General features: G+C 42.4%; 2 protein-coding genes across 3 annotated transcripts in view; one reads left to right on the plus strand and one right to left on the minus strand.

Annotated features, from left to right (window-relative positions):
• tmem117 (transmembrane protein 117) overlaps positions 1–12859 on the plus strand; it is a 46550-nt gene extending 33691 nt beyond the window's left edge. For both annotated transcript variants that reach the window (XM_086209462.1, XM_086209463.1), the window contains exons 5-8: positions 1200–1297; positions 3329–3488; positions 8158–8287; positions 9344–12859. In XM_086209462.1, coding sequence (XP_086065588.1) covers positions 1200–1297; positions 3329–3488; positions 8158–8287; positions 9344–10008 — 1053 coding nt within the window. In that variant the 3' untranslated portion in view covers positions 10009–12859. The remainder of the gene's footprint in view (positions 1–1199; positions 1298–3328; positions 3489–8157; positions 8288–9343) is intronic.
• A 7256-nt stretch (positions 12860–20115) lies between these two features.
• nell2a (neural EGFL like 2a) overlaps positions 20116–21033 on the minus strand; it is a 79514-nt gene continuing 78596 nt past the window's right edge. The window contains exon 20 of the mRNA XM_086209465.1: positions 20116–20541. Coding sequence (XP_086065591.1) covers positions 20500–20541 — 42 coding nt within the window. The 3' untranslated portion in view covers positions 20116–20499. The remainder of the gene's footprint in view (positions 20542–21033) is intronic.

A 21033-nucleotide genomic window follows, 5' to 3' on the forward strand; every position in this document is an offset into this window, starting at 1 on the left:
TTATTAAACATCAGGGCTGCTACAATTCTTTTTAACATCGATTTAACCTGTCTGTTGGTTTCATAAGTCAATGAATAATCTATGAAATTATAAGATGGTACACGAGGGTAAAGAACACATGATGCTACTGAAAAATTAAACACGCCATAGTCAATTAAGTGACTTTTGAATAGGATTGTGTTACATAACAGCCTCCACTCTGAAGAAGAATTCATGAAAGAGTTTGGAAACTGGTTTCAAAAACTTGGTCCCGGTCAGCCAGAACTAAGTGATTTGTTGCTTGCCTTGCAGCCAAATGTAGAATTTCATACTAAAAGTGTTGGATGAATGTGGAGGCGTGGCAGGGCGGCAGGGCCATCGAGTAATCGCAGTAATCAAATAGTTTCTGGTTTGATTCCTGCCTTCTTCAGCATGTCAAAGTTTCCTTAAGCAGGATACTGAGCTCCTAATTTCCTTCCTAGAACCCATCTGTGTGTGTGTGTGTGTGTGTGTGTGTGTGTGTGTGTGTGTGTGTGTGAGAGAGAGAGAGAGAGAGAGAGAGACCCCTCCACCTACAGTATGCTAAGGGTTAATGCGTGTGTGTGTGTGTGTGTGTGTGTGTGTGAGAGAGAGAGAGCGAGAGAGAGAGACCCCTCCACCTACAGTATGCTAAGGGTTAATACGTGAGTGTGTGTGTGTGAGAGAGAGAGAGAGAGAAAGACCCCTCCACCTACAGTATGCTAAGGGTTAATGCGTGTGTGTGTGTGTGTGTGTGTGTGTGTGTGTGTACTTGTTTGTGGGTGAATGTGTTTCAGAATGCTTCAGTCACTTTAACACCAGGGCTTTTTGAAGGCATTAAGGTTCTTTCACGTCAAACTGGGAAACCTTTTTTCATGTTGAAAAAGTAAAGACTAACCTAGCCAAAACTAGCCACCTTCATGGTGTCACTGACATGTCAACATTTCTGAGAGTTAGTGATTGATGTCGCTCTGTACTGTACAGTAAATATAATGTTACAGCCATCGCTTAGCTGTGCTCTGGAAGCAGGGAATGAGAAACTGCTTCATAATCTTATGGGAAAAAAAAGAAGAAGAAATAATTTGTTGTGAGAAGTTAAGGATTTTGTTGCCAGTGGACAGAGCCTGGCCAGCGGTTAGCTGTTTCCAACCTAAACAGTCTTACGAGTCAACTTCTTTAAACATGCATTTTGATCTCTGCAGGTAACAGATATGATGCTTCAGGATCAGCACTACCCAGGCTGGGGCAAAGCTGCCAGAAGGTTCTGGAAACAAGGCAATAACAGGATTGTTCTCTTCTGGTATGTTGATGTGTGTCTGCATGAATTTTTTTTTTTTTTTTTTAACATTTGTTTTTTAAATTTCTTTAGCTAACGGCTTGCAAAATTCTAAATCTCTGTATTCCATAATTCTCCCTAGATGTATGTGCATATGCAATATTTGTGGGTTATGTAGTCACTCAACACCCGTTGCAGGGTTACAAGCAGTCAATAGCTGTGTTAATGTTCCCTCGCTCGGTGTCAGCACCTTTTAATTAGATGAACAGGGTGAAAATCGATGGACACAGCAAGGTCGTGGGCCAAACAGTAGCCCTGCCTTTTACTTGTCGTCCCACAAGCTGTGACCCTTAAATAACTGCTAAACAAATGCTGCAAACCATGTCTGTTATGGCCATTACTGGGGGGCCCAGTCGAATGGCTCCCTCTTTAGATGTATTACAACACCAGTACACGGTTGCGTTGGTGCTCATTCACCAAAGTGCCTCAGTGCTGTCAGTCAAATACGACATGCTTCTCTAGTGGTTCATTTTCGGGTCAAAGTGAGAAGTGAAGGACATGTGGAGCAGAGGATACAGTTGAAACGGTTTGACATGTGCTTGACGTGCACACAGCACACAATGAGCTCAAGATATAGATAACTCCGGCTTAGAGGACAGACGCATTGTTCAACACGCCTCCTCACAGAATTGATTCACCTGTGATTACAATGCAAGCAAAGGGATGCTTCTGTGACTTTTTCTGCAGCCCTTCATTTTATTGATGGATACCCTGACTTGCACTGGCACGATCAATGCCTGATTTAACAAGCTCCTGTTTGAGAATCAGCTGTTGAAATTTGATTGAAATGTGTTGTATCCTGTCAATACGCATGGAAGGGTCATGGCGATTTTTCAGGCCATGCAGGGGAAACAAATCCGACTTGGAACTGTATAAATGCTCTAAATGCATCTCCATAACTGTTAAAATTGGATAAGAACTGGCGTTCGCTATCTGCAATGCAGCCAGCCTATGTGTGGCGTGAGAATACACAGAGCAGCACAGTAATCACTGGGTGACATTGAGACAAAATACACAGTGGAGAATAATACTAGCCTTTGTCAGTGTACAACTCTGAGATATTTTCCAGTGAATGCAGAGTTGCAGCAATATGGCAAACAAAATACAGTGTGAAGGAACACAGAACAAAACTAGATAGAACTCAGAGAGCGTATACCTCTGACAAAGCAAACGCCCGACCTGGGGCACCTCTGGGAGCCGGCCCTCACACCCCTGCACACATCGTTCCGTAAAATGAAAGGACGGTGAAACCTGATCATATTTGGATTCATGAATTTGCAAACTTACGTGTGCACCGTGGTGTAAATATCAATTCCTGCATCCACTAGGTGGCGCTAGAGAACACATGTTGGTGTATATCAACATCAACACAACACAGTGTAAGTCTTGGAGATGAATTGACCTTGTTACATCAGGATTTCTTCCTGTCACCACCAAGTGTCGCCATGACTGATCTGCTCCAAACTTAATGGGTTCTCCCCTGACACATACCCCTCCAAGTCTGGTTGGTATCAGCTTCATCGTCTAGGGGCAATCCTCAAGACTCTGACTGTGACAGACAAATGGCGCTGTAAACATCTTTGGTGGACATAAAACTCACTCCATGCAGGTAAATTACATATTTTAGCTCATGTTAGATATGGAAATGTATAGAAATATCTATGCAGCACACACACACAATTGTCTTCTATGCTCATTCATCTTCTGGGAAGCTTTATTTGTTGCCATTTTTCAAACCCAGGTTGTTGTTCAATACCTTATTGAGTCAGTGAAGAGAAAAGAAAAACGCCTGATTTATGTTTTTTTTCATTTGAGCGTGAGAACTGTTTGTCTTCTAAGATAAACCGTATTAACTGTGCTTTACTTAAATGCTTGTTTCAGTGTTTTTCAAGATGTGGTAGGTTTCTAATGTGCGTCATTCATAAATCTCATCGTCCTGCTTCTCCCCATCTCATCCCCCCCCCCCCCTTCATGCTCTCCTCTATTCTCCTGTAGGACAGTGCTCATCTCTCTGACGTCAGTGGTGGTTCTGGTCATCAGCACTGACTGGATCAGCTGGGACAACCTGAACCGAGGCTTCCTGCCCAGCGATGAGGTCTCCAGAGCCTTCCTGGCCTCCTTCATCTTGGTGTTCGACCTTCTCATTGTCATGCAGGTAGACCGCTCCCCTGTGGCCAATTAAAAAAACAGGAGCTGGGACATGTCTTGGCTTCCTCCGCTACCCATCTTGCCAGTTCCCCTTACTCCCCTCCCTCACTATTCATCAATGGGGCACTGCGGCACAGTGCAGCGAGAGGGGTGTTTGATCACTCTCAGTTGGCATGGACACAAATGCATGCACGTACACCCCCCAACATACTGTATATGTGTGTGTGTGTGTGTGTGTGTGTGTGTGTGTGTGTGTATATATATATATATGTAACCTCAAACTGTTGTTTACGCCTTTACATCTCCTCTCTTCCATCTTCACTCCTCAGCCACGAACTCACCTTTTCCTCCCTCGTGAGCTTGGTGTATTTTCTTTAATGATGAGTCACGCAAGTGGAGTTTTTCTCACTTTCTGTTTTCCTCCTCTTTATTCCCCCAACAAAAACTTTCCACCAGGGAGTGTACATCAATAAAGCCTGTCAGTGGTACATGAATATGCAAATGTGTTTGTCTGGGCAAAAAAAACAAAAAAACAACAACACATATTACTGAGGATAAAGAAAAAAGGTGAAGGAGAGGTTTTCTGTTTCTGTTCCACATCAGTGGCCCAGGAGCCAGGCCAGTCGTGTGTGTGGTTTGACTCAGAGCCTAATTCAACACCGCTCCTCCAAATGGATATTGGACATGTTTCACTGGAACAGAGGACATGTTGTAAGACTAATATTTGGTCTCCCCTAAATGTACGTCTCTAAGCTGTTGATTATGCTGATCACGATGAGGCAGCAGTTGCATCTTCAGTGGCTACAAATTGAACAACTGCTGGCAAGAACACCATTCTAACTCCCACGGTAATACACATTAGAACAACTGCATCACTAAAATTGATTTCTACACTTATGTATTGAAACAATTCATTGTTTTAAGGAGAATTTTTAGCTGCTCTGGCCAGTAATTACTTCACACGGTGGTGTTTTTCTTATTCATTTAGCCAATAATTGTGATTATGCAGATATACAGAAACAGCTCAGCATAGATCTTCCATCGATGCTGGGGTATGCTGAGGCCAGCTTTTCCAGTTTCCTACTTCCAGGCACAGACCTGATGTGACATGAAGGTTACACTGTGGTGATGGGAAGGTCGAGCCAGGTTTGGGTTGGGAAGGTTCAGATAAGCTTAGACAGTAGTGATAACCCATTGATTAGTGGCTTCACGGAGCTTTTCACATCATCAGCATTAGCTGATGTCTGCAGTTATGAGGCTGACGAACAAATCGTGCGCTCACTGTGACATTTTTTGTTTCATTTGGATGCATTTATTTATAAATGACTGCTGGGAGAGACATGCTAATAAGTGCACAAAATATAATATGATTAAAAGATAATTCCAACAGGAACATCAGTGATAAATGTTCAATAGATATTGTGTCTTATTGCTGTTGTATTAAACTGTGGTTTATCAGCAAGAAAAAAAACAACAAAGATATTTGCAATATCAGCCATCCACATTCCAGCTCTCTCTATATCGGTATTGACAGCCGAAACAGAAATATTCACGCCGCACTACTAGAAAACACAGGTTCAGGCGGTGTTTCCAGTTTGTTCTTTATAATTTACTCCAAACACTGTCAGCGTTACACTCGACTGTTCATTACCACTCCAGTTTGTCTTCCACTCTCCTCATCATTCTTTGTCTCAAACATGCACGAGCTGCACAGATGAAGCACCAGAGGTTGCAGATCCTCTAATGCCCTGAAATAATCTGTATTACTAATCCATAAAGTAGCCTACATCTAAGTAGTGTCTCTGCACCTGAAAGACTGTAATTTATAGCCGGAATAAAATATATTCCAAGTGCATTTTGATCAAAAAGAAGAGACTGCCCCTGACAATATGGCCGGGTTCATCAAACAAAAATATTTAGAACTGGACACAGGCAGTCGATGAAGGTTCTCAGTCATCCAGGTCACGGGACCTCTCACACCTGCAACTCTCCACCAGTTCTAGAACTGAAGAAGCCTTTTGGATTCGAGGCAAAGCATCTGGAAACAATCCAGTTGACCAAGACACAGCCCTTGGGATCAGCTAAGGCTAAAGTGAGCCAATAAAGTAAAGTTGATTGGACCCAAATTACTACACGCCCCCAAGTGCAGGATGAGTCGTCAAACATTTGAATGATTTTACAGGAAGAGAAACACAGGAGTTGTGGTTTAAAAAAAATACTTTAGTGCTGATTTTTTTCACATATTTGTCATATATCAAGAGATAAAAGAAGAACTGACACAACACTAAAATGCAGAAATGGATTTTTCATTCCATGGCAGAAACCATGACCTGTGCATCACTCCCTACACAGTATGACATCTCTTTTGACTAGCTGAGCCGTCCTGGGCCTGTAAATCCATCTGACTTTAACATGGCGGTTTATCATCTCCCACTTGCAGGGATTTGTTTATGACAGGCCCTCCTCATTTCTGCGCATTGTAAAGCAAACAGTTATTTATGAGTCGAGTTCACCTGCACCGTGACGGGGCCCGAGCACTGGCAGCTGTCTCCAGGTTCCAGCGCTGAGTCAATAAAAAAGCATCTGACTGAGCCTTTGGTACAGCTTCATTCACCTCCATCTTGGGGCAGAGGCAGCTATTGTTAATCTATAATCTATAGCTAATCCTCCCTGAGAAAAGATGGCTTCTGGTGTTCTCAAACTAATTAATGCCCCATTTAATGACCTGTCTGGATTTGCCTCCAAGCTGGGTCTTACTTTTTATAGTTTTGTGTATGATTATGCTGTTTTTCCCCGCTGAATGTCAGATTTCTCTTTTTGTGCATGTGCGTATTTAAATATGTGGTTGATATACTGACGTTCTGTGAGTTCACTGCTCCGATCTTTGTGGTAGAGACTCATTATTTTGTCGGAGGGCGGTACATTGTTTAAATGCCATGCTTATTAGTGCCCTAGCAACAGATACTACAGCAATGAAAGAGGAGAGGAAGACTTAATTGATATCAAGGGGGGCATCCCCAAGCTGTTCTACAGCTCAGAGATATTGGAGACTTTGGGATCACATGAGCACATAGTGAATTTAAACATGCAATCCCGAGTCTCCTAGTCTCCCGAGTCTATTTTACATTTGCCATGCCTTGATTCCCATTATTTGCACTTGGTCCACACAGTTAAGATTCACTCTGCAATCTCCCATGTCTGTTGGTGCTATAGAAACAGATACAGTGGAAGATACAGTGGAAGAACAGCGGAGGCCTTAATTGATATCTAGAGGAGCATCACCAAGCTGCTAAACAGCTCAGTTATACTGGCATGGTAGACCAATGTGGGCGTACTGTGAGTTCAAACGTGGTAGTAATAGCGTACAAATAACAGGAGAATATGGCTAAAGAGAAAACAACTGACATCAGGAGTCTGTTTGTTCTCCGTTAATGAGATGACAAAAGCAAATTTTCCAGATGATCAAGGTAGATAAGTAGAAAGGAAACCATTTATAAAGTCCCTGTGAATGACTTTCATTAGCTGCATCCGTTAGCCATTTTTCAGGTCTATATTGGACTTATTTTTGCACACTTCCTCACCTTCCTATTGCATGCTTATTTACTGGTGTATATATTGTCTTTCATTTACATTCTGATGCTCTATTTTGCTATTTCTCCATTTATAGCCCGAATAAAGAATGATTTTATCTGATCATAACGTTTTATGATATACTTTTAGTTAGATTAAGTTACTAAACCTTTCAGATACTGAGGGACTTTCTAATTGAGGTATTTTGACATAACGTCACGTATAACTCTTCTGGATTTTGACGCAGTAGAAAGATTGATCAGTTTTCAAACTGCAGAAGGGGTTGAACCTTCCTTTTTTTCTGTGTAATCCTTATTAATTCAGTTTATAATGAAAACGCAGTCCAGGTATTATACATTTTCCTATGATCCCTATATTTGTTTTAACCAGAATCCTTTCTTATTCACTTAAACAGACTATAGATTTTTTTTCATTTAAAGTTTTGTATCCAGCACCAGATGTCACAAAGTTCTTATAGATCTAGAGCACATCATCCATCGTAGAGAACAGTTGACTTGACACAACAGAAAAAGCCATAACCATGAAATTATTAGTACCATCTGTGGCTTTTAGACATGAATGGCTTCTAACTGTTCTTAAAATTTATAAATTTATGTCTCTAATTTCTGATTTATGTTCTTTGTTTTTTATTTCTGTGTGGATCTCATCCAAAGTTGAGGCCGCTCACTACATAGAAAGCCACCAAACATGACAACTTACGAGCATAAAAGATCCGAGCGATATCAGCAGGGTATAGGCAGCTTCTAAACGTCAGTGTGGGGCTTTTGAAGTGTTGAAATCCCAGCGACATTTGTCTCTAAAAGCCTGTAAACACTCAGTGCGCTGTGGTCGAGCTGCAGCAGCTGGCACCGTGTTTGACCTCCAGTCCGTCTACAAGAGACTCCACAGAGACATAATATCAGCTCGTATGAGAAAGTTCAGCCAAGTTCTCCAAATCCAATAAAGCAGGGAACAGGGTTGACATTCGTTACGTCAAATTGTTTATTCAAATGTGGTCCTCTACAGTACCGCCGTTAACCCAAGTTAATATGGTGTCTGCACATGTTGTGTTTGTGTGTGTGTGTGTGTGTGTGTGTGCTTTTCAGGACTGGGAGTTCCCTCACTTCATGGGTGACCTGGATATGAATCTACCAGGAATGTCAACCACGCACGTGAAGGTCAAGCTTCCTGTCTGCAAGCGGATCTTTAAAGAGGAGTACCACATTCATATCACAGGTACAGGCGGCTCAGCTGCTGCATACAAACTACTGGGGCACTGCAGGGAGGATGTCAAGCTTTCCTCAGTAGGTACCTATACATTCAGACCTAAAAATGCTCAGGAAAAACAATGGCATTTTTGCAAATGACCTCTGAATATCTGAGGGTTTTCATAGGTACTTGATGGAAATATGAACTTTTGCTAAAGCCTTTATTTCTTAGGCTCCGTAGCAGGGCTGCCTGGAGTGGGGTGTGTGAACCAAAATTGGCCAGAATCAGTGTTTCCCACCAGATGTTAAAAACAAAATGCAAACATGCCGCGACTGCTTTGACGGTTAAACCAGAGCAATATTTCATCAATCGTGTGCAGCTGTGGCAGCACGCAGGTGCCTCCGCTGACCTCGCTTCTTGTTTCCTCGTGATACATCTCTCATCATCGTTCTCTTCATCCTCATGTTCTCAGCCAGCGAGTATATTTGCCATTCGAGATCACCCTCCCTCAGTTTTCCCCCCACTGCAGACAGTGACTCACTACCATCAAGAGACGGCGAAACCAATGTTCCTGCTCTAAATGTTCTGCTGTTCAAACACTCAGTGACTCGTGGAAGGTTGTTAACCCTAATGTATTGCATATCCATTAAGCAGTATGGAAATGGCTCCAAGTCTACGTGATTGGTTTAACTAAAAGCTTATTAGCAGCATATCTCAGGGAGAGGAAGGGAGTGGTGTCACGTATACGCGGCGAGACATCTGCCTATCAGTCAGCCTGGGGAGAAGGCTGTCTCATGGTAATGCTGTGATTAGAAGCTACTGTAGAAGGGAGTAGCACCTGCAAATGGATCCATGTGTCTTAGCCATAAGCAAAGGGAGATTTATTTATTAATTTTTTGTTGTCTTGTTTTCTTTTTTATAAATGAAAGTGACAGCTTATCTGTAGCGTCTGACTCTGCCCTCTAAATCTTGTTTGGCTTGCATTGTACATCACTCAGCTTGTCGGGTAAATTATCTGCGTGCATGTTCATTCCTTGCTTGTCGGTCGAAGATGAAATCTAATAAAAACGTGCCTTCTTCCAGGTAAGTGGTTCAACTACGGTATCATCTTCCTCGTGCTGATATTGGACCTCAACATGTGGAAGAACCAGATCTTCTACAAACCCTACGAGTACGGTCAGTATGTCGGCCCCGGTGAGAAGATCTACACAGTGGAAGAGCCAGACACGCTCAGGAACTTCAACCACAGCACGCTAACCTATGAGTGGCGCTCCACCAACATAGACCCCAGCACCAACCAGACCTACGTGGAGCAGGATATGTTCCTGCACAGCCGCTACATCGGCGCCAGCTTAGACGTCAAGTGCCTGGCTTTCATCCCAAGCCTGGCGGCGTTTGTGCTCTTTGGGTTTTTCATCTGGTTGTTTGGGCGATTTCAGGACAGCGAGACCTTCACAGAAAATCAAGACAAGACTTATGAGAGGATAAAGAGGAAGTCGCCGTCGGAGTACAGCAAGGAAATGGGTGTGACGCCGGAGGAAATGCACGTGACCATGACCGACAGTCTGAAGCGATCGGGAACACCCATGCTTCTCTCAGTGGATGGAGGACAGTTCGGAGCGACGCCCTCGACTAACTCAACCATTTCCATGGAAACCCAGGAGACACATCCGAGCATTGTGATTGACAGCACAGCCAAGGAGGAGGAGCCAGCAGTCTCTTTTGATGTCCACAAACTATCTCCTTAACTTTGAGGCGAGACAGCTGCGGTGGACTGAAGTTCCTCAAGAGCTTGAGTTTTTGCTTTGTGAGGTCGAGTTCTAACAGCAGAGGGATCAATTGACGTGATCCCTGAGCCACTCCTGTGGGCTACTGCATTCTACTTAAATATATTTTTCTAAACTATCTTTCTAAATGCCTCTAAAAACACCAATTCTGATAACAAGCAAATCTTTTAATGCAAACTTGTTCTGGTGCTTGCTTGGATTTTGCATTTTCATAGTCAAACTTTGTCATGGTAAAACTATTTTGGTGCCTATATCTGAGGCGTATTTCACAACAGCGCAGTCAGCTGGATTTTCTTGTATCACACCAGTGTTACAGCTGCAGTAGTGCCTTGATATTCCTCAAAACCTGACAGTCTATGCTACTATAGGCAACAAAATGGATGATGTCCTATTTAAAGTCTTATATCTTAAAGTCATACATCTTATGAGCAAGTGTTACCTTGTTTGACTTTTCATTTATTCTCTCGTGGCTTCTCTTACTCGATGTGCAATTCACACGTATCATTCCTGTTGAAACGGCGTGATCATAAATCTCGAAGTACACTGATGATGTATTCATGTACCCTCACTTAACACTAGATGAAGAGGTAATAAGTGCAGTCAGCACACATGAAATAGCAAACCAACAAGCCACCTCATGATTACTGCCCACCAAATCTGCGTTTACCTGCGTCTGATGTTTGTCTGGCTGTTTCTCTGACTGTTAGCGGGATTATTCAAGGACTGGCAAGTCCATTTTCACCGAACCTAGAGATAGGCGAGGGCCAAGGATTACATTTTGGGGCTGATCTGTAACAAAGAAAACTGCATTATTTTTACATTGGCCTTTGCAGAGATGTTGGCTGTACAGTGTCCTTCCAGCTACGTGGCTGTTGGCATCTGGAATGAATAGCTGGATGTGACCTTGAAACTGAAGTGCAGGTGAGGCTGCTGCTCCAAAGCTCAGGGCTTCTTTGTGTCTGCATTAAGCATAAAGATGTTGGAAGTCATAGTTAATGCATGATTATCTGTTTATTTATTTGAGAAATGATCTGACTGTATAAAATCCTGATTTCAAACACAGAAATCTACAGCATTTATCCGATGTAACTGTCTGAAGAAGTCTGCGCTTTTACTTAGTTTCTGTAATGTATAAATGCTAAATGATGTGCGACTAAAACCACTTTTCTTCTCTCCAAAGAACCCACTAACAAATGGCTTTGGTCTGCATCGGGGAAAACGTGTAATTGGAGTTCTATCCCAGGTCAGATGACCCTGCAGTAGAAACGGGTATTTATAGGTTCCTGCGAGATGATATGACACATTTAACTTTTTGTCATCTCAGCAACAAATTCAACCTGCCTGTGTTCAAGAAGCGATGTGTTGTCATTCTGTTGGTGTTAGGTTTGACAAATAGCCTGGAGATATAAAATAGTAACCACAGAAACGCCGTCACTGCCGTCCACGACTTTTTATTCCCCCAGTTTCCCAGCATGATTGTGACATTGAGCGTTGCCCTCCAGTAACAAAAGTGGAAAGAAAGAAAAGTGTGTGTGAAAGAGGTCAGCTGGCTTCTTTTTTAGAAGGTTTAAGAAACTCACACATCCACTAGAAAAAGTGTATATTTGTATTTTTTCATTCGTTTGTTCCATTTCAGCTCAGAACTAAAGGAAGCAAAAATGCCAAATAATACAGAATTGTATGTACAGAATATAAAGTGATGTTGCACAGCAAAATATCCTAATTACAGCGTAAAATAGATGTGCCACGATGTAATGTACTCTTACATCACACTGCAAAATGCACTCCAACGTAGTACAATATCCTGGAATATTATTTCCACTTATTTTCAGTAATATTTAAAAGGTTCAGTAGTCACCGACTAGCATTGACTTAATTATAGACATTTGAAATGTTAAAGATTTTCATTTGTTTGATAGAATTTTGAATTGTTCAGTCATTTTCACTTGAATTAAACATTGATTAACAAGTAAAATAATCGAATTAATAAAGCATTGATTTGAAAATGAGGATATTCTGCGCAACAAAATCTGTATTTGACATATTTGATGTGCCATTTGTGTCACACTCTGTGTCATGATTAATTTGTTCCAGCAGGAGCTCTGATTGGCTGAACTCTAGTCGCCACTAGCAGCCAGCCAATCCAATCTCTGATATAAAAAAAGACAGCAAATGGCCCATGACGTTCATTTCAGCTTATTGGATGCAGACTTTACTCATTTTACCAATAAAAATATGTATATTTGATTGTTTGCATTTAGGTGAATCCGTGTGTGTGTTTGTGTGTGTGTGTGTGTGTGTATGCGAGTGTACGTGTGTGCATGCGGTGTCTGTTGGTGTGTTTTCTACTTCATGATGCATACTTGTGTGTGTGTTTTCTACTTTGTGATGAGTGTGTGTATGTGTGTGTGTGTGTGTGTGTGTGTGTGTGTGTGTGTGTGTGTGTCTGCATGTGTGTGTGCGTGCATGTGCAGTGGAAGCTTGTCAAGTGTTTGCTGCTACACTTGTTTTCAACAAAGGCCATTCTGTGAAGGGGTCAATTAATTTAGCATAATTTGTTTGCAGCTCCTGTTTCTTTGTTTCTTTTCACTGTGAAGTTCTCTGAAGATGTTGGATTTGAGTGTTACATCAAAGGGCAGAACCTCTCTGGACCTGACCAGGCCCCAACATGTTTGCGATGTATTGTTTGTAGGTTAAAAGTGACAGTTTCTTCTTGACACTAAACTGACACTTTGCATTGGTTCCCGTTTGTGCGTTTTTAACGCGGAGGATACCTCCTGTTTGCTCTGTGTTCCATGTGTCCGCTGAACCTTGTGTTACCAATAAATGAATACATTTGTTATACATGCCTGATGCTGTTATTTTGTTTTGACCACTTTGTTGGACTCAATAACGTAATAATTTTCTTGAACAAGGTTACTGATCTCGAAATGGGATTCCCAGCAGGAAAAGTTTTTCTATATGCTAGGGAGACGGTTGCCAAGCAACAGCACAGGTCAAGCTTCGTGCAGCTGCTGACCCAATTAATATGGGCGATATGAGAAATAATGATAGTATCTTCACAAGGACACTTGAATATGTTGCCTGCCTACACACGACAACCCGCCTCAGATTAGCGTGACTCCAGCTAAGGGGCTGCTGGTTTGATTTATGCCAGCGGGAAAACAATTTGAATTTGTTTGATGTTTTGTTCCTGGGCAGGATATTTTTACAGGAAATGTATATTTGTCAATGAACTAAACTGATCGCAGACCCTTAAGACAGATCCTCTCCAAGAGTCACATGGTAATCTGAGATGATTAATGAGAAAAAACAAAGGAACTGTAGTCGATTCATTTCTAACCTTCTTTTCTTTTTCCTTCTCTCTGTTTTTGAATTTTTTTGGATGAATATTATATTTGACACAAATATCATAATGCCCAGATGATGATGAATCCTTAATGAATCCAAGTTTTCCTTGAGCACCACTGTGGAATTCATGTGTGGATGTGAGTGAAATGAAAGATGGAGCCTCTCTGACTTTCCCAGCCAGCGTAACTGTCAGGTCAGAATGATTCTTTATCCATCAACCTCACTGATTCTTTGTGTTTAATACCAAAGAAACAAACCAGGCAGACACAAACCAATAATGTAATCCTAAAGTATGACGTATTTCTTCCTCCAACCCAACCAGGAAAAATATCTAACTTATCATGTTGTTAAATTACACAAATGCACCGTTCAGGTTAATGGCAGCTGGTGTTAAATTCGTCAGCACCCTGGCAGAGGTATGGCCAAGCCTAGCTACAGGGGAAACTTAAAAAGCATTTTTAAAGTCTCCATACATGCAAGTTTTATGTCTCCTTTGAAAAGAATAACAGTCCAGCTTCCTAAATAAGATCTCAGCCTCAAAATCTCCAGCCCCCAAGGCGAAACCGCCCTGTTATATGGATCCGAGACATAGAAGAACATCGTAAACATCACAAGCAAGCTGCAGAGTTCCATGAATCGCTACCTAAAACATCAACTGACAAAAGAACCAGTGGTACAGCTAAAAAGGGAGAAAGCAGAGCTGGATTGGTTCTACTCTGAAGAAGAGGAAGCAATAACTGAACAGGCACTGACATGGAAACCACAAGGCAGGAGGGAGAGACCCAGAAAACACCTGGAGAAGAAGCAGAGATCAGGAAGTGTAGCAGCAGGAGCAGAGGAAGGTAGTGAATCATCTGTGGCTAAGTAGGTCAACAGAAACAACAGTTATGGATCTCTGCCCATTAAATCTGTAGCCTGGTGTCAGCCCACATCTGACCCAGAGGTGCAGCAAAGATGGCTGCCGAGTGGTGACACAAACCAGAAGCTCTACTGGTGAACTGCCTCATGTGCGATGAAAAGAGTCCACAGGTTTGCAAAGTTGGAAACCCTTGTCTTATTGTTGACACATCTGTTGTTCCATCTCAAAAGTATTCAGCGCAATTTCATCCACAACACTGTGAATCACCGCCAGCTGTCATTTACACCTAATGAGCACGTCAGCTGGACTCTTTTCATACTATATATGAAAACTACTCTGTGTATGAAAAGCAAGCAGCCTTAGGAGCACCTGAGGTCTCACGAATGCCTGATGTTTGTCTGGGAAAATACTGTATCTCATTGCCAGGGAGTATTAGCTGTTTGACTGAGGCCTCTCCGAGTCTGCCATTGGGCTGAGAAATGAGATATTGATTTTTGGAGCACCATGCAGTAATTGAGAGAACACATCAAAACCTAAGTTTCAGAAATGTTTGTGAGGTGTTGGAGCCCGATGCCTATGTTGTGTTACCGGTGTATTGACTTATTCCTCACTGCTGTGGATACATTTGTGTTGGTAGAATTCCAAATAGATTGACTTTTCTTTTTTTCTTTGTGAAGGTTCTTTTCATATGTTCTTTTCTTTTCTTTTTGAATTCAAACTTGAAACAATTCACATTATTAACCATCCTACCACTGAAGAGACAGAAAAGCAAACCTACGGTATTGTTTTTACAGCTTCATATAAAGCAGGAAAAATCCCCCACAGGAGAGCATCCACAGCTACAGATCAACTGGAGTCTCTACTGTCTTGGAGCCATCCTTCAATTAGATCAGTGTATCATGTCGTGGCGTGGGCCCATCATTCCGCGCTGACAGCTCCATGACACCCAAAGACTTTGTGAAATTTACCAGCGTAGTCAGCTGCTGCCAGCTAGCAGGTTTCCTTTCAGTTCTCTCGCTGAACAGAAGATGTTCTCTGTCCCCAGTGGCCACAAGAAGAATAAAATTCATCTCCAGTTCTGTCTGCAGGTTTCTGGTCAGAGACGAATATGTGGTGCTTTTAGATAGATTTCTCAACACATCCGATAGCCGGCCGGGGTTGAGTTGTTCAGCTTGGCATCTTTTTCCATCCATTTATTTTTAAAAAATGGACTTTTGTCAGGGGATGACAATGAGGAGTCGTCTGGTAGTAACATTCTTTTTATACTTTTTTCTTTTCCTTCTCTAAGGAAAAAACTTATTTAAAATTGAAGATGAAGTGAGTTAAGTATGAAAAGTAACTCAAGTTTGTAAATGATAACATTGCTGATAATTCTGAGAATTTAACCATTTCTAAAGCCACTCATTCTCAAAATGTTTAGAATTAAAAAAAAAAAAGTTTGATTGAAAGCTGGGAATCTGACTTATTTTTAATTAAACTACATTTTTTTCATGTTTTTTTACTTTCTTGATTGTGTTCCACAGCACAAAATATTCTTTCAACAAAATATGTCGAAGAATCTCATCATTATTTTCATTCAGCTCTCCTACTTTTAAATGATATATCATGTTCATAAATAAGGAGGTTTATATTTTAAATTGAGCATTAATGAGCGTTGTGTGAACTCGTTTGGAAAGGGTTCACATCCATAAGCAATGTTCATCTGTATGAAAATGGGGACGCAATAGAGCTTTAAATGGAGGTAAAATCAATAAAAATGCTTTATTCGCTAGCAGTCAGACGATTATGACGGCCTAAATAAAGCAGTAGGTTACACTGCTGTGAATCTGTTCATTAAATGGAGGAAATCCCGTACATTTCAGCTGCAGTTGAACACAAAGCCATAAAACACCATGGGATTGTAGAGCATTTGCTCTTGTCTGGATGTTTGTTTATATACTGACAAATGTGACGAGTCAAAGGGACTTCCCTTCTGGCTGATGCGGCTCTATACGTATGTGCATTCTGCCGGTCCTGCAAGGAGACAGAGTTTATGTTGCAACCAAGCAGTGGAGTGAATTTTGTGGACCAATTACACCCGTTTGAAGAATGTAAGGTCATTGAACTGAAAATGAACTGAAAATGAAAAAAATATTTAAAAAAAAAGAAATTTATAGCATGATAGTATCCCCCCCCCCCCCCAAAAGAAAAAAAAAATCAATTTCCATTCTATTCTGAGGTCAAACTTTTCTCCTGTGCCTTGCTTCAGCAGCTACGATGAAGTGTGTGGTCATTAATGGTGAATATAGGACAGGCAGTGAAGTGGACTCCCTGTGGGTCCAGGCATCTGTTGCAGAGGGTTCAGCACTGCCATGGAAAATTGGACATTTAGGAGCCAGCTGGAGGACCAGTCTGCCCTGCTGCGCCACTACCACTCAGGTGCCCAGTGGCTCCATGCCACCACCAGCTAGAAGCCACTGGACCAAAGCAGGCCAGATGGTGCCCTCGCCAACCTGTGAGCAGCCACTGTGAACTGTCCACTGTCCGCTGCCCTATTACTCAACTCAAGGAGGAGCTGGGAGTCATGATAACCTGAGGTGAAAACTTTTTTTTTCCAGAGATGCAGAAAAAGTGAGGCAGGGTATTGCGCACACGTGTGTGTGTGTGTGTGTGTGTGTGTGTGTGTATGTATGTATGTGTTTGTGTGAATATAAATGGACCCCATTACACTGTGTGTTTGTTAATGTAAGCAGCTGCAAGGTAGAGTCCGGGTAGCAGTTGGTAGAGGAGAGACGGCTCCACAGGGAAATAAAGGCATCTCCAGGCTGAACTCATTTGTCTGTTGCTGTGAACTGATAGATAATTATATTAGGAACTTAAAGTGCTATTCTGCAATACTAGTATTACTATCATCTCCAGAGGCCCAGGGGTGGGGAAGGGGGGGTCATGCACTACAACTGGGACTGACACTATGCTGCATCCAAATTTGTAGTTGTATTTCATCTATTATTTGATGGCAATGAAAAGCCTGAATACTCATATGTATGAAAGCCAGAATATATGTGCAAGATGCGTGTTGGATTTCTACTTATTCTGGTGAGTTCTGATTATTTTGACATCAGCTCTTTCCAAGGTCAAAAGGGAACTTTCAAACTCAATGTATCAGCTGTTACTAGCTCAACCAATGAGGTCATTGCTTTTGCTTTTTTTCCCCCTCTAATTTTTAACTTGAATAATACATAAACTTGATGACTGATTTTAATGGAGATTGGAGGACGGGGGAGTGTAGGTGAAAAAAAGGACAAAAACCACTCGGTCAGATCCGGATCAACAAGTACCTGTATGATTATTTCCTGCCACTCGTGAGTTCTGGAAATTAGTTTTTGGACCTGTATCCAGACACATCAGTAGAGTTTATTGTGCCCTTTCAGTTACCTCTTCCAGAGCAGGCAATGGAACCAATGATGTTCGTCAGCCTGTCAGCAAGGTAACACAAAACCTAAGATTGTGGGGGTCAAGGTCGAGGCCATAAAAATTGGGGGCAGATCAGTTGAATACAGAAAAAGAGACTGACAAAACCACATCGAGAACAAATCCTAGTTAGGTGAGGCAGGGATGACATATCACCCTGGTGGAGCCACACTTTCTTTTCTTTTCTTTTTTTTTATAAACCTGTCCTGTTCAGTAGCTGAGGCAAGCAGCATCAATGTTCCTGGTGCCTTGTTGTACTGAAGCAGTTTTATTCTGCAAAGGAGGAATCTGATAAACTCCTCCTATCGCCATTTATGTTTAATTTTATTAGGAATGGTGTTGGTTCATTGATGAAGCTGAGGACTGAAGGACTGAGGCTCAGGAGTGGACAGGAAGAGAGAACAGGGACAGGACAGCGAAGACAAGGAGGAGGGGGGAGACAAAAACAACAACAGCAATAGCAGAAAACAACAACAACAACAATAAAAAAACACACAAAAAACAAACAAACAAAAACAAACAAAAAACAAATAAACAAACAAAGAAAAAGAAACAACAACAAAAGAAAAAGAAAGAAAAAAACATTGGTTGCAGAATTCCCAGTGCAGGCTTACCATTTGGTTTAATATAATTCTAAGATAAATGTCTGAGTGTGTGTTTATGGGTCAGCTGTGCGCTCCATGCGTGTATGTGTGTATACGCGTGTGTGTGCTACGGTTTGTCTTTGATGCTGTGCACAGCTGGCTGTAGCTGATGTGGGGGGCCAGGACATCGCACCCCCAGTCCAGGATAGCAGGTAGGTCAGGACCAGGTCACCAGAGCACCCAGAAACCCCCAGGACACGGGGCGCCCCAGGCCACCCCACCCCCCCCCCCCCACCCCCCAGGAAACAGCCACAGGCCCAACCCATGCCAGGACCCATAGGAAAGCATAGGAGCAGCAACCCCCACCCAGAAGCAACCCACAGAGAGACGGGGCAGAGATGACCCTGGTCCCACCAGGCACCCCCCCCCCCCCCCCCCCACAGCATGAGCAGAGCCCAGGGGCCCTCTGGCCCAAGACCCGACCAGAGCCCCCCAAGAGGTCCGCCAGCGGCGAGGCCAACACCCACCCACACCCCACACCCAGGCGGGGCAGCCACAGCCCACCACAACGACCAGGCCCACCGCCCCCGAACAGAGCTATCCCCCCCCCAACCCACGATCCCTATCCCCTCTACTCATCCCTTGTTCTCCCCCTCCCCCCAGAGCAGGAGGGCTTCAGGCTATAGGGCACCACCAGCCAGCCAGCCGGGACCCCAGGCCCAGCCCACCCGCCGGGGTGAGTCGAAGGCACGCCACCCCCGGACAAAACAATCATACTCTCACACTTTCTGAAAGCAACACCTGAGTTTTGGGGTTTTTCAGCCTCTCGATGTGCAGGGTCTATGAGAACAAACCCAAAACACGGAGAGGAAACGAGACATTCATGATTTCTTTTTTAAAAAATGTACCATTAGAGATCAATAAGCAGTGGAGGAAATGACTTTGGCTAAAAGATCTGCACACGCTAGACATATCACGCCACTTTCCAAATTAGACTTCCTGTAAAAAAGATTTAGAAGCTGCAACTAATGGCTCTGCTTAGCAATAATTAATGAAGTTGAGTTATAAACGATTAAGAAACACATTAAAAAAAGCATCAGATTAATTATTCTTACATTACATGAAATGTATCCATTTAGTAAAAACTTGTGCATTTGTTCATTACCAATATTTATAATTATTTAATAGATTTATTTATTGACATTCAATCAAGCAATTAACTCCATCATAATACTCTTATAATCCCACACATCAAAGCTAACAACGAGAGTTAAATGTAAATGGAAATACTTTATTTCACTATTACACAATAACAAGCTTGGTAAAGAAAAAAAAATTACAAAAAAGAAGAAATGAAACCAAAATGTTACAAAGCACCACATAATATTGACGACTCATAAATGTGGCAACGGAAGCTTATGCTAACGGTCTTGACTCTATCTAGGGTATCATCATCATCATCATCATCATCATTGAGAATTTACAAATCAGCAAAAAAAAATTGTTTGGACATCAAGCACAGTCATGCCAGTAATAGTACTATCTTACAGATTCATGTAGGGATGCTTCGGAGTGGTGGTGGTTGTGGTGTTGGGGGGGGTGAGGCAGGGCTGGGGGGGGTCCCGTCGAGAGGTGTGACAGAAGAGAGAGGGAGAGGGAGAGAGAGAGACAGACAGAAACAGAGATAGATAGAGAGAGAGAGAGTGTGTGTGTGTGTGTGTGTGTGTGTGTGTGTGTGTGTGTGTGTGTGTGTGTGTGTGTGTGTGTGAGAGAGAGAGAGAGAGACAGAGAGAGAGAGAGGGAGGGAAACATCAGTCCATCAGCTGTTTGGTACAATGTTGCATTTGGTATAAAGAGGAGTCAAGGAAGCAGGCGCAGGTCACCGAGTATTCGCAAAAAAAACACTCTTTAACGTGCACGAGGAACCAGGTGGCTGGCTGGTTTACAATAAAGAACATACAACAGGAGCGAGAACGTGATCAGCAGGGACCTGAACTGACATTTATCCTGATCAGACGCCACCATCCATCCGTTTAAAGCAGGCTAAAACAATCCTGACGATACAAATACTACTCGACCCACACCTGTGAGAAGAACAGTGAGGACGTTAGAGGGTGGAAGGGTTGGTTTTTGGGTTTTGTTTTGTTTTTTTTTGTTGTTTTTTTTTACATGGAGAACTCTGTACAGGTGCCTTCAAATCCGTGGAGACTAAAGGCACATGGGGTCCACTGAGCAACAGATGTGTCCGTTCTGTAAAAGAAAAGCAAAAACAGTGAGCGAATTAAGAGCTAAACCCTGATAATATATTCAGGTGTTGCTGCTGCAGCATGAAGACTCCGTTTGGCGTTTAGAGATGGTTTGCGTGTCCTTTTGACATCATCTGATCTGAGGCGGAGACTTTCTATTGAGAAGAGAAATGGAAACTGGCTGGATCAATAAAGGTTTGCAGAGGAGAGAACTCAATGTGGTAAATCAACCGCCCTAATGCATTAAAATGGAATAAAACTGTCCACACTGACAGGATACAGACCTTGAGAGGAACTCTGAGAACAAAATAAAACTTTGAATATGTGACATGATGAGGCTGCTGCAGTTTCTGGACTTAACTTTTAAGTAAACTGGAAGAAAATATTCCTAACTCAGGCAAAAGATTTTCACCTGTGCAGCTTTTTTGCCCTCAAAAACTGTTCTCTTAGAAGAAAAAGCTGCTGCTGATTTATTGGACCCAATTATGCAAGTTTT

Source organism: Aulostomus chinensis, chromosome 7, assembly GCF_037954235.1.
Source record: "Aulostomus chinensis isolate RoL2024-O1b breed Wild chromosome 7, RoL_Achi_v1.0, whole genome shotgun sequence".
Taxonomy (NCBI): domain Eukaryota; kingdom Metazoa; phylum Chordata; class Actinopteri; order Syngnathiformes; family Aulostomidae; genus Aulostomus; species Aulostomus chinensis.